Genomic DNA, 14,871 nt, shown 5'->3' on the forward strand with positions numbered 1-14,871 from the left:
CATTACTGATTTAGAAAAATTTTAAAGTTATTATATAATTGTTACTGCATAAACAGTTTTCTTTCTTCTAAGGATATTTCTTTTTCACATTCTCAATTTTAAAGTTATATGTTGAAATGGTGTGGATGGGTTGGGATTAGAATTGAAAGAACATTTTTTTTTTTTTGCGTTCCATTGCCATACAATGAGTAGCATAGGACAGCTCTATTTCATTGTATTAGGCAGTTGATATCAGCTTTATACCTTTTTCTCTTCCCTTTGCATCTCCCACTTTGGATCAGATGCTGAGTAGAGAGTCCTGGGAACTATTCTCTACTTTTAATTTTGTCCAAGTGGCAAACACCAAAACCATTTAATAGCCTTTGCAGTTCATCTTCTTGTTTTTGAAAGCCTTTGGGTATCCAGGGCACAGTTATTGAACACTTCAGTTTCTTTAATGCTTTTGTTTTCTCTGTTACTTTTGAAGATAGACATGGATGCCAGATGTTCAGAGTTTTTGGAAACTCCCATTCCATATTGTTTCCACTTAGATTAAAGCCTTTCTATTTGTTTTTGTTTTAGTTTTTTTAATAAATTAGTTACCAGTCTTGAGGGAATCTTAAATTGCATACCATAAAATTTTATGCAGTGAAAAAATTTGCGTATACTATCTATTAAAGTAGTCACACTTTGTCAAATTTGAGTCTTCTGAGAATGATTTAGTCAAGCAAGATTGAAATGTACCTGATTCTAGATTTATTACACTAAAATTACACTAAAAAGATAAATTTTTATTTTGCTCTATTTTATTTTGGCATTTGCTATGTAATAGAGTGCAAAGTAGAAATAGAGTTCTAACTTGAAATTTCCCTTTTGAATTTTAGTAATATTATTATTTGCTATAGATTCCAGATTCCTGTTTTTAGATTGATTCTGAATGAATGTATCCCCATTCCCATTTTGAAAATTTATCCCCAGTCCCTACTTCAATGAAAACAAAATAAATATCCTTTAGTCATGCTGCACTTGATAAAGTATGTTAACCAGTTCTCCATGTAATGTATCTTTGCTGTAGATCACTTTTGCATTTTGGGTGTACAGAATAACTTGTCCCTTCTGAAGGAAACTTTGAACTTAACAATTGTGTCACAGAATAGGGTTAAATGGTTACATGATATGTGATGATAATTTTATATCTTCTTATATCAGAGCTATATAGCACAGAGTATATTATTTTTATATCAATTATTTTTCTTCAGAGTGAATGTAGTACTTAAAGGTACTAGATATATGGAATTAATTTACATGATATAGTTTTAAATATAGTTTCACTGCAGTATTTTATTTACAATTTATTTGCATTTGTCCTTGTTTCTTCCAAAAGATTTGAAATGAGAAATTTTGATAAAACTAATTTCGTCTTAAGAAATTGTTGTTTTTATTGGGCACACTTGACATTAACATGCAGACAAGTATTTTTCATATATATACTTTTGGACAAATGAATATTGATCTATTACTCTCAAAAAGAAGTAATGTCAGTAAAAAGCTCTCCATCAGATTTTGGCAATGATTTAAACTCAATTATTTCCCACCTTTCATTTTCCCCATTAAAAAAGAAAATTAAAAATGGAAATAATCTTTTCAGAATTTACTTAAGTTTAATTGGATAGTTGACTCGGATGAACAGGTCACCAAACAAACAAGGTAATTGAAAACGTGGCTATTTCTTCTCTAGTTCTCATTTTCTGTGACATCACCATGGGTTAAAGTGGTACATAAGAAAATATTTTGTATACACTCAATAGGTTTCCTGTATTTCTAGATAAATACTGTATATATACCATGTATAAGCACTTAATGTAGGCTTTTTAGAGTTCAGGTGAATAACCAACTACGTAGTTTTATTTCAAAATAGGAAAATATTATTTATATACCATTCCATTGTATTGGGATAGCTGAATGTCTCATCACTTTATAAATTATGTAAATACATTATTTCCTTGTTTATCCAAAATATACAATATGTTTACCCTTCATCTTGAGGGAGAAAATAATTTACTATCTACTAATAAATTTGCAGAAAGTTTTTGATTTCTTAGACCATTATACAGGAAGTTCAGGAAGTTAAAATGTCTGTATTTTATGTGCATGAAATTATGTGTACAAAATACACTACCCCTGAGTTAGGTTTTTATTTAATATGATAAATTTAATACAAATTTAGGAACAGTAATTGACTTATGCCTGGAATATATAATCTGTTCAAATAGCAAAATTTAAAATGAAAGGAAATTCAGGCCACACATTCTTTTTTTCAGTTTAAAATAATAATTTCCATTTCAGAATTTCTAGCACCATTGATTTTAGAATTGTAAGTAACCACTGGTTTCATAATTGCCAGTAGCAGTGATTTTGAGTGGAAACATGGTGCATGAGTCTGTTCCATTACTTTACTTGAAATATAACTTGAATAAGAAGTTATATTTTTAGGCATTTCTAAATGTGAGGCATCAGCAACATATTTTCATAATTATAGACTACTAGACTTGGGGATTTGTTTATTAGTCCCCTGAGCTAGAAAATAATCATCCATAGCTAAACAGAGAAATGACAAACACTATCAAATTTATAACATGTGTATCCTCAAAGAGCAGTTTTAATTAGCATCTTAAGTACCTTCTGAAGATATTTTACAATGTATAGATCTTCTTAAAATTTTTCAAGAAGTTCCTTCTTATATCTTTGAGTATTTTTTTATTCTTTAGACAGCTACTAAACATACTTTATAAAATTATCATAGTACTACAAAATTATTCTATTACTTGTTATATTAAAGAGAAAATGAACACATTTTAATAAAAATCAACTTAAATTTGTTCAGTCAATAAATGTGAGTGTATTAAGCATATTGACGCAGTACACATTCATAATTTGTGGGAAAACATCAGTGTCCGTTTTGTACAATTCTGTGGAAAAGGCCAAAGAGTAACCTGTTAAGTTAATGCGCTAGCTATTAACTAACCAGTGAGAATTACAGCACCAAGTGTATATGTTGTATCTATACCTGAGAAATGAACATATGAAGCTAGGGAATACATAATGTTCCTTCTTCTTCTTGAAGTTTCCCTGTGTCTGTTAAACAGTACAATGATTTAAGGACTAGCCTGAAATGACGTATTTGTAAGGGAAAACAGTTTTACGTGTGTAAAATACCATTTCTGTGTTCTAATGCTGACTTGTCTTTTCTTTACAGGGTGAACCTGGAGAAGCAGGGAACCCAGGCCCACCTGGAGAAGGAGGCCCAGGTGTAAGTGGGATCTTCTTGTTAAGATACAGTGCGACCGATTTGGGAATTTCTTGTACAGCATTTTAAACATGTAAATTCACTCGTAGGTATACTTCAGTTGTTTGCTTCCCTTTCTGAACCTATTAAGAATAATCACAAATGCAGAGTCTTATTGTCTAATAACTTTGCATATCCTCTGTATATTTTATGCACACACTGATTTAAAAATCACATTTAGATAAGTGAGAGCATTAAAACTAAAAGCTGTTTATCGTATATATTATCCTTGGTGGCCTGTCCATAAAAGAAAGAGACAGAGAAACCCTGCTGCATCAAGTAAACATTTATGAATTGTGTTCGTTTCTATCATTCTAACATAGATTGTTTTAAACCGAGAGTGAATTTACCCTTCAGAGAACATGGGTTAATGTCTGGAGACAGTTTTTTGTTCTCAGCCTAGTGGGGAGAGATTGCTGGCATTTAGTTAGTAGAGGTTGGGGATGCTGCTAAATAAGCTACAATGTACAGCACAGCCCCCCCAAGCAAAGAAGTAGTTAGGCTCAGTGTCATTAGTGCCGAGGAGATGAAACTCTGATTGAAAACTTGTGAAATAATCATGGTCTTTCTTACATTGTGTAGGGTCCCAAAGGAGAAAGAGGAGAGAAAGGAGAAGCGGGCCCGCCAGGTGCTGCTGGACCCCCTGGTGTGAAGGGGCCCCCAGGGGACGATGGTCCTAAGGGTAACCCGGTAAGTGGGCGTGGTCCCTACAAAGCGGCTTCTATGCCAAGCTCCCTTTCCAGCCTTTCACAGAGACTTTAGGAATCCTGGAACTCTGAACCATAGCTACTGAAGCTGACATTTCATCATTTGTTTCATTTAAACATTTTCTAACATGAGAGGAGAAATAGTCCCACATGATTCTTGCCTTGACTTTTATCACTTAAACTTCATTTCTGGATTTTATAAAAATCCATTTTTAATTTATGTCTTTTATCATTCTAGGGTCCTGTTGGCTTTCCTGGAGATCCTGGTCCTCCTGGAGAACCAGGCCCTGCAGTAAGTATCTTGGATAAGTAAGACAGTGTTTTGGGAGGAGATGTTTCCATGGTCTCTTGTGTTAATAATGAAGGAATATTCTTAAATACTGTATGTGGAACCCTAAAATCAGAAAGAAAAATTTAAAAACATAAACCACAATCACAACTATGATACTCTCCATCATTGGAGACTGTAAGACATAGAGCATGGTTATTCTCTTCATTTGGGTTGGTTTTCCCCACTTTGTTGGGTTATACAAGCATAAATGATCCAAAAAGCAGCATTACTGCTGTTTGAAAGTTGCAGGCCCTTTGCTATTCTCTGTCTCTTCCAAAACGCAAATCCTATCTCAAACTGCAGCTCAGATTGCTCTTTTAGGGTCAAGATGGTGTTGGTGGTGACAAGGGCGAAGATGGAGATCCTGGTCAACCCGTAAGTAAGAACGTTCCTTAGTTTTATTTAATCTTCACATAGCTTCAAAACAATTTTAAAGAAATTGTTAGAATAGATTAGCCTTTCAAAAGCTCAGGTACAATCCTGAGAGGATTATCATTGAGATTTGAATTTCAGTTTAAAGTCAGTCTTGCAGGAAGAGAATGCTTTCAAGTTGATGGGATTTAAGAACTGTCAGTAATGCCTTCATAGCCAAACTTGTAGTTGTAGCATACTAATGATTGTGTCAACCTCAGTTATGGATCCATTCATATTAAATGAAAAATTAATTTAAAGACTCATGTATGGCTGAATGGAAGAATAGCCAATACATATTAGCATGAATTATTTGAATTATGCAACCAAATGATCTCTACACAGTGTATGATTTTCTTTTCTTTTTAATTTGGTGATGACACAGCAAGATGATTTGACCACATATGTTTTTTTAGAAAGAATGTAAGGAAGGGCACCAGTAAATAAATTAAAACCAATGACAAACTGCACTTGTAATCTTTAACTTTGTCTCTAGAGTCAACACAGAATATTTTCAGTCAAATAGATACAGACCTATGCTGTGTAGTTAAGACTTGTAGATCATATTCAAGTATGATGTCTACACTTAAATAAAAATATTAATATTATACAAGAAGAAATTAAGAGGTACTGTTTATATGGTTTCACAAATTTATGTAATATGAGTAGAACTATTAACCATAGGGTATTATTATTTAGTATGTCTACTGATTTCTTGCCAGATACAAATGAGCCCTTTTAGAAGGAACATGGTTTTATGGCATAGAGTGAATTTGATTCACTTCTAGCTTTGCAGAAAGTTTTCCATATGAATTTACCAGCTCTAGATAATTGTAGATATCTAGAGGAGATTTAAGTATATGAAATAAAGCTTAGAATTCTCAGGAATGGTAGACACAGGGAAATGAAGAAAGAAAGTTGGTTTCCATACAAATTTTGAAAAAAAAAAACACTGTTGGCCTTAAAATAATGCTCACATCCTTAAAATGTATTTTTCACATGTTACAGGGCCCTCCTGGTCCATCTGGTGAGGCTGGCCCACCAGGTCCTCCTGGAAAAAGAGTAAGTTTTTCAGTTATTTATTTGAAACATCCACTCATTATCTGCCACCTGTATAAGTTTATAGAATATTTCTAAGTTATTGGCAGCATGTTATAAGAATTTATGAAAAGATCCTAAAGTCCTAGAGAACAGTGTATTTTAATTCTTAAAAGTGTCAAAATTCTTATTAAAACAGAATACAAGATTTAACCATTTCACTGTCACAATGAGAATGTATAAAAGAATCTCTATTCATTGAGTTTCCTTCTTCTCTATAACTAGGTCACCCTCTATGCAAATGTAGGTAGACTTAGAAAGACTCCTGAGGTACCCTGAATATCAACTCATGGCATCTTACAGGAGAAAGAGAGATTAAAAGCCCAGAGTAAGTTTATAACATTCAAAAAGCTTGGATGCATTTCCAAGGAATGAGCTCAGGAATCATTACAGAGTGTAAGATTGCTTTACGTCATTAGACTTTTCTGACTTAGAAACAGTGGCGGGATTTCAATAGTGGACTAGAGCAAAATATAAATAAAGGAGGCCTTATTAAAATAGTGACTGAAGTAGATCTTAAGAGTTTTACTTTACTCTCCCTCCTTTTCTTACTATTGAACTCTTTTCATAATGAAACGATCTCTGCTGTTGTTTCTTGCAGCACTTATATGAAGTTACAATGTTCTCTGTGCTTCCTTTAGTCTATTTTATAACTTATCCATAAACAAAATCCATGGTAAACCTCAAAATGTGTTTCTTAGGCCTATTATCCCTTTAGTATTCAAGAGGCACAAAAATGTTGGAGGCATTGTTGTTTTACAGTGGTAGTTTTGTTTAAGGGAGATTTTTCATATTGAACATAGGGTATGAAAGGGTTTAAGTTTTGTCTCTCAACAATATAAATTTGAGTCAATATTTGCAAGCAAACATTTCTCCTGATCATAAATGAATTCTGTTAATAGTAAATATTTTCTCTGAATTCAATTTTCCCTACATTGATTAAGTACCTTTTTACCTTACACCTTACTAAATATTTTCTGCTGTCTATAGTCCCAAAGCATAAGCTTATTAGGGAAGAAAAAAAAGATGTCTATCCTAAAACAGCCATTAAGCAGTTATTCTTAGAAAATAATTACAAAGTACCACGTAATTTCTCTTTTACTGAGATCTGTAGCCTCTTATTGCCTGCAGTCTGAATGCCATTAATCTACTCTGTTATTCCTGACCTTTTGGAAGATGAGTCTTATTTTCTTACTTGCTGCTGTGTGCAGGAATCCACTTCATGTCAAATGTCTTTGAGAGTGTGTTGGAGTCCCTCCTGAAAAAGAAAAATATGTAGAAATCATTTTCCAGAAATTCCTCCCAACTCAAATCATGAGATTCTATATGATGTAATGGTTAACAGGGCAATGAAGTTCAGACTAACTGGGTTTTAACCTAACTCTACCACTTACTGCCTGTTACCTTGGGCAATATACTTGTTCTTTCTGTTTCTCAGAGCAGTCTACCTTACCTTCTAAGGTTGTGCTGAAAATACAATACAAAATAATAAAAGCAATACCAAAATAATGAATAGTCACATAATCACTGTGAATATGTTAGTTCGTTAGTTGTGAATAAATGATTAAAATTTATGAGCACGAGGATCATCATCACATGGATTTAAATTGTTATTTTCAATACAGATGGAATTAAACATTCCTTCAAAGTATGGTAGCTGCTAGAGGATAGGCTATTTCAAAATCAGCTTGCAGAAATAACCTTAAAGAGTTGAATATTTATATATATATTGGCAGCTCTGAATCTCTTTCCATTACTCAATGTATATTCTTGCAAATTTTTATCTGGTTTAGTTTCAATTAAAAAAACATATTTCAACATATTCCTCATTTTCAATATTTGATAAATTCAGCTAATCACTGTTTGATATTTGAAATGAATTTTCTTAAGGTGCTGAAAGAATTTTGGAAAGGGAATGAACTCGTTTCTTTAATATGAATGGATAAGTTGTACAGAACTCTAGAAGGGTCTCTGCACAATTCTATGATGGAGAAAATGTCGTAAAATGATGGGCACAAATATAAAGATTTAGCTTATACCTCTGTTCTAAATCCTGAGGCAATATCATGTACTGGAAAACCCACCTATTTGCCTTCTCATTCATTGACATTTGAGTTTGAATTCTGCATCTGCTATTTAAATACAGTGTAACTTAAGAAAATCAATTAATTCCTATACTTTTTTTTATGAAGAGAATGATTATAAAATGAAACTAATATATTTTCGGATATTAGGTACTTGGAAATATTTAATATTATGAGCATGCAAGAAATGTTAGCTATTTGCTCTTACTTTAAGATCTTGAAGCATAACAAATTTTTTTTTTTTTTATTTTTCAACCTGAAATTTAATATTAAGTGGTAGTGGTAAACTGAAAGCAATTGGTAATTTCTACTAAATATCTAAATATAAAATAAAATGATAGAAGAGTCGTATTGGTTCCTTTTCTGTCAGTATTTCTAACCAGATAATATCAACTGTCCTGATTAAAAAGAACAAGAGATCTTGATAAAATAAAGACAAAAATAGATAAATAAATCAATAGAAATATCAGCAAAAGATTTGACAAAACTGACCCCCAAACATATGAAAATATATTTGTAGAAATCTGGAAATATATGTAAAAAACACATGAGATGCTATCCCTCACAATTGACCAAAATTTACAAAAATGACATAGCAAGTGTTGAAGAGGATGTGGTCAAGAAACAATGGGGATTTTGGTACAACCGCTTGGGGAAATATCTCTGTATTGACTAGTAATATATAACATGAAATTTCCCTATCAGTTGGTATTTCCATTCCTAGGTATATATTCCAGGTGATTTTTTGTCCATGTGCACTGAGAGACACATAAGAATGTTCATATCATCCTTATTCATAATAGCAAAAAAAAAAAAAAAAAGGGTAAAAATTCCAAATGTTCCTTAACAATACCAAAGGCAAATGAATTAAAACATATTCATAAAATAAAATACTTTATAGCAATATACAAAATCAGAAAACTAATGTTAAACAGAAATTATATAGTGTTCAGCTGGATAGTATGTATCTTGTTAATTATACAAAATAAGAAAAAATATATTCTTCAGCATTCATACATAATTGGTAAACCTGATACAGTCAGATAAAGCACTGATTAACAAAAATTTAGGATGTCAGTTTTTTCCTGTGGCAGAAGGAGGGTCGCAATAGTTGGAAGCAGCACTTAGGAAGTTTCAAAGTTGCTGAACATGTTCTTTTCCTGAAGACACATGGTGAATAAATGATTCTCATTTAATAGTATTCTTTGCACTGTATGATATAGTATGTTTATATATTCATAGCCTAAGATATAAAAGTACTTAAGTATTTTTGGAAAGTACTGTGGTCAAATTTTCACATTTTGATTTTTGATGAAATATTTAAAAGTAAACAATCTCATAAAATTTGGGCATGCTCTATCTTAATACTTAAAATAACAAACATATTGAATTATTTGTAATCCATCCTAGTCAGTTTGTAAACAAAATTAGGCAACTTTGAATCCATGAATTATTAATGGCAGGAGAATTGTTATGCCTGCGTTGCTAGCAAAGCTATTCACATCCGTTTTAATATAGCCCAGGAATCTATTTTCTTCATCAGAGTACATATATTTATAATAGTATGAAAGATTACTTCAGTGTGAACAATGTTATTACAAAAACTATAATTTGTTCTTATTTAGCACTAGCAATTGATGTTAACATTGTTGTAAATTGCAACAAATTAGTTCAATTTAGTCAAGAGCTATAACTTAAGCAAATGTGTGGTTTAGTTGGTAAAAAAAAATGAAAACACAAATTCAGTACTTAGGTTTTTCACAGCCTATAAACTGACCCACTCCGTAAGTAACATCAAGACAGAGAAGCCCAGAATACTTGCATTGTAATCAGACAGAACTGGTTTCAAATCCGTCTTTCACTATTTACAAGTGTGGCCTGGGACACATTAATTTCTTTGAACCTCAGTTTTCTTATTTATAAAATGGGAATGATAACCAAGTTTCATAGCTGGAATGGGGACTACATTAATTAATAATGCATATATTTCAAGAGCAAGCCCTATGGCTGGATTTTATCAGGATCTGAAACAGTGCTTGCTATTACTAGGGTCTTGAATAAAGGTTTCAAATGATAGAATTATTTATGAATGCAATAATTATTAAATAAAACTTACAGGAAAAGAAAACAATGCTAAGATATTTTCTTCCAATATACCAGGTGTATAAATGAGAGGAAAAATTGTTAGCAGTAGACTCATAATACCTGCATAGTAAAGTTAATTTTTATTGTTGATCTTTGCTTTGTCATTGTAGTTTTACCATGATAATTAGTGTGCCAGCTGGATGATACATAAAAGAACAGTCAATAAGAGCTACATTAACTGCATTTTCAAGTTATAGTGTAGTTGTGTTGAACTTGATACTCCTTTGTATTATTTATTCCATAATGTAAATTCATGTAACATATATGCTAAAGAAGTTTCCTGTGCGAACTATTTCCAAAGAAGGAAACGTTTAAACTCATAATAACTGCATGTATTTTTAATAAAACGGATTTTCCAAACAACAGGGTTTTATAAACTTTTTGAGAAATAATGTGGTTTAAATAATGTGGTTAATTGACAAGGAACTGCTTTGAAATTTAGAAATATTTTGTATATGTGAGGTAACTCTGTTTATACATTGGGTGAACAAAAGATACCTGAACCTACAGGGATGCAGTATACAATTCTGCAAAGTGAAACCGATGAATAGAATTCTGTCTCCACATGGTTTAGGCAGGAGGCAGTAACGTCTTTGTGTCGCAGACTATTTAATATTATCTTTGTGGAAGCAGCAAGAACATATACCTAAATTGTGATATATTTGGTTGATCTTTGGTTTTTGATTTGATTGAATCCAGAATTGTTTTAATATTTATTTTCCTTTCATCTGTGTATAACTTATAGTCTTCAGTGAGCTTTTGTATTTGTAGTAGTTAACGTTTCCCCTATGTTTAGTTTTCCCACATTAGAGGCAACAGAAAAGTGGAGCAGTAACAATTTTGCTGTAGCATCTCTTAGCAGAAATAGCAATGACCACAAATGTGTTGAAAACTATTTTTTTTTCCCATGAGTGACTTTTACAAATTAATAATAAAACCTGGCTAATAGAATATTTATCAAAATATTGGTAGTGGTAGCGATACTGAGAAACAATATTCTGTTATTGAACGAGTAGGAAAATGAAGTTGTCATTTGTAGTGCATGTGCATTTTGTTATGTATTTGTAATACTTCTGAATAAATATATATTTCCTGAAGGCAATAGAAGATTGTACATCTTGGGTCAATAAACCATAGAATTTTAATACTAAAGTTATCATCACAGCTGTTTAAAACCAAATATGAATTCCATGCCCTTTTATTGAGAAAAAATTCTGGAGTGACTAAAATAATTTGAATGTTATAACTTGAAAATGCATATACTAAAATGGAATTTTAAAAGGTATAGCACGTGCTTCCAAAGAAAATTCACAATAAAATATTAAAAGGCAAACTGATATTATTAATAAATTACAAAGGTAGATGAAGATTTAACTTTATATATACCATACATATACTATATATAATATAGTCTATAGATATACCATATATGTGCATGCATATTATTTTTATACATGCACATAAATATATTATAGAAATATATGTATTCCATTAATTCAAATTTCAGAGACATTTGCTTCTACTAAGACCCTTGAGAAAATTCCTATCTTACGTAAATATATATACAGAAAATACATTGTAATAATACAGATTATTAATAAATTTGATGGCATGCTAGCATCCAACAAGATTGTAACTAGTGTTTCTCTATGAAAATTAAGATCTGGATTTAAATTGGAACTATTACAGATTATATATCCCTTTTGAAAATTTATGGTTTAAGAACATTAAAGATTCTAAAATATCCTGAATTAAATTTGTTTAATTTTATTTTTTTAATTTTCTAAATGTTAATGTTCTTTCGTATACTATTTAATCAAGGCTGTCCTTATTTTTTTAATGTGCAAAATTTGAATACTTGCTCATTTAATATGTTTTAAAATGTTTACCCAAATATCTATTAATGCACTAAATTTGTCAGTTTATTTACCTCATATTAAAACATCCAGGACCCCATCTCCCTGAGCTTTGCACCTTTCTCTTCCTTCTCAACTACAATTTGCCTCTTTCCTCCTCAACTCTGAACCCACCACATAATCATACACCTCAATACACAACACACACGTGTACAGAGTCGTGATTGCCTGCAGCCAGACTGAGCTATGAGCAGTGCACTGAAGTGTCATGTCCTTTTCATCTTTATGCATGCATGTGATGGTCAGAAGGCAGAGTGCTGAGAGGAAACATCGCTTCCACATCTACCCCCACCATAAATTCCAATGAAAGATTAAGTTCTTTGGAAACCCTTTCCCACTGCCAGCCAAACTGGCATGTATGTTTCCCTCATTTTGGTATATTTTACAATATACTACACTTGTTAATTTTTATTTATGTCTTTTCAACTAAACTACATGAACTGCTTAAAGCATCAATTTTATTTTTTCATTTGTATTCCCATGCGTGACACACTTCTAGCACCCAGAGAATATTTAAAAATAAATGTCTGCAAAATGTACAGCAGGATGGCTAAATTATGCAAGCCTATTTTAAAGTGTGACTAGGGGAGAGAGGATTATACTGGATATTGTATATAAGGTATATTTCTCATGGAGAGGAAAATCTGTAAACCAGTGATTACTGGTGGAGAGTTAACTGGGGCCTTTTTTATTGTGTGATATTCTAATATGGTGTGTCCCAATCAGAACATTAATTACCTTGCGTTAGTGTAGCATGTAGCTCACTAGATTAAACCTTTCCCCCCGCTTATGCAAACATATGAGAAATAAGTGATTGACAGAAATGTGTCCATAGGTGTTTTGGAGTTTGTTTACAGGAAATTCTTAGTGTCTTAGAAAAAGTGCTTTTTTTCTTTCACACTAGTTTTTCTTAAAAAGAAAATTCTGTCATTTGAAAAATTATAAGAAATAAATTTTAAAGGAGAAAATAAGAGATGAACTATGAAACAAAGCCATTTAATAAGGATTCCCACCATAATGGATATTAGGCATTTTTCAGCAGGGGGAAGAAAACCTTTGAAGCAGAGAAACATTTTATTTTAGTCATGATTTTGTGGCTCCGTTGTGGTTTATTTGTGGTCAAATTCTCTAGCCTTTTCAAACTCAGATTTTTTAATCTCCCTCAAAGTAAGAGTAAGGGCAAACTTTTTCTTATGGCTTTAGACTGTTTTATTTAAAAATAGGTGCTCGTGAATCTTCTGTACTATAAAGTTCAAGGGTCTAAATGTAATATTTTGAGGTTAAGACCCCACAACTCTATGTCAGTAGTTTAATAGAATAATGAAAAGCCCATCATTAAGTTGACTTTCCTAATCTATATTTCAAAACTAATAACCATTATATCTTCTTAGAATATATAATCTAATTTGCATAATTTAGTATTTTAAGCAGCAAACCAAAATAGCTCATGAGTCAGAACTTTAAAAGGAAGAAAGATTTGAAATTTATGCTTCAATATGGAGATTCTCTTACATAAATACTATGAAATTAAAAAGACATGCATTGGGCGGGCCGCGGTGGCTCAGCGGGCAAGAGTACTTGCCTGCCATGCCGGAGGACCCCGGTTCGATTCCCGGCCCCAGCCCATGTAAAAAACAAACAAACAAACAAAATATAATAAAACAAGAAAATGTTTAAAGATGTTTCCCTTTCTTCCTCCCTTCCTTCCTTCCATCCTTCCTTCCTTCTCTGTCTTTCCTTCCCTTCCTCCCTCTAAAAAAAAAAAAAAAAAAAAAAAGACATGCATTGAGGTTTCAAAGACGTGTCTTGAGTTTGATACACCATGAATGTCTAATAATAAATGAGTTTACAGTGATATTATTGAGAAAATAATTACTAGTGTTGTCTTCATTGATTCACTCGGATTTAAAGTGGTTGATGTTTGCCTTAAATTTTATGAGTGCCTGATATGCATTTTAAATATAGATTTAAAAGCCCATGTAGGGCCATGCAACAGTGGCTCAGTGGCAGAGTTCTCTCTTGCCATGCCAGAGACCCGGGTTCATTTCTCACTGCCTGCCCATGCAAAAGACAAAACAAAACAAAAATTCCATATAAAAGACTGGCTTGTGAGAAATTCACTCTACTGCTTCACCTACTTTATTCTCATACTTCAGCAATACCTAACAACCCCCCCTCAACTACCAAACCTAAATCTCAGTTAATGACCTTCTGTACAATTCACTGTGAAAGTAGAAGTAAACAAATGGAAATACAGAGAGTCAGGAGGGAAAAATAAGCAGTTTCTTATTGATCAATAAGTTTATTTTTTAATCGGTTAGTACTTGCATCTGGACATGTGACAAATATACTTAGAACCAAATTGAAAGTTAGTCCTTATTAACTAAAAATAGAATTCAGTTAATTAAGGGGTGATGAAATGTTTAATGATTAAATTATAAATTCTGTATATCTGAGAGTAAATTAAACAGAATAAATGTGGTTTTATTCTGCCAGCCAAAAGTACCTTTATTGTCGTGGGCTATCAAGAGACCTTCTTACTTTGATTTGAGAGGTTTGGTTCCTTTGAAATGCCATAATTGAGAATATAAAGGATTCAATGGAATTAAAGGAAACAAAATTTATATATAGTAGGAATTATAATATCTTATTTATAGCCTGAAAAATTGTTATGCTTTCTTTAAGATACCTTGAATATCATGTATTATATGACATAGAGCATTCTTTTCTACATAGTGTTGTTACCAGAGTAGAATTATCAAGTTTTATATTTCACATGTGACTCTGTAAATGTAAGAAAGAAACATGAATATCATATTTCAAATCTCATTATAGAATGCAAGAGGATGTTAAA

General features: G+C 32.0%; 1 protein-coding gene across 2 annotated transcripts in view; it reads left to right on the forward strand.

The window, feature by feature from the left end:
* Nucleotides 1-14,871, forward strand: part of COL11A1 (collagen type XI alpha 1 chain) — a 215,067-nt gene that overhangs the window by 176,661 nt on the left and 23,535 nt on the right. For both annotated transcript variants that reach the window (XM_077120085.1, XM_077120086.1), the window contains exons 50-54: nucleotides 3,236-3,289; nucleotides 3,908-4,015; nucleotides 4,271-4,324; nucleotides 4,685-4,738; nucleotides 5,783-5,836. In XM_077120085.1, the coding sequence (XP_076976200.1) occupies nucleotides 3,236-3,289; nucleotides 3,908-4,015; nucleotides 4,271-4,324; nucleotides 4,685-4,738; nucleotides 5,783-5,836 (324 nt within the window). The remainder of the gene's footprint in view (nucleotides 1-3,235; nucleotides 3,290-3,907; nucleotides 4,016-4,270; nucleotides 4,325-4,684; nucleotides 4,739-5,782; nucleotides 5,837-14,871) is intronic.

The sequence above is a fragment of the Tamandua tetradactyla genome, chromosome 11 (assembly GCF_023851605.1).
Source record: "Tamandua tetradactyla isolate mTamTet1 chromosome 11, mTamTet1.pri, whole genome shotgun sequence".
NCBI classification, from domain to species: Eukaryota; Metazoa; Chordata; class Mammalia; order Pilosa; family Myrmecophagidae; genus Tamandua; species Tamandua tetradactyla.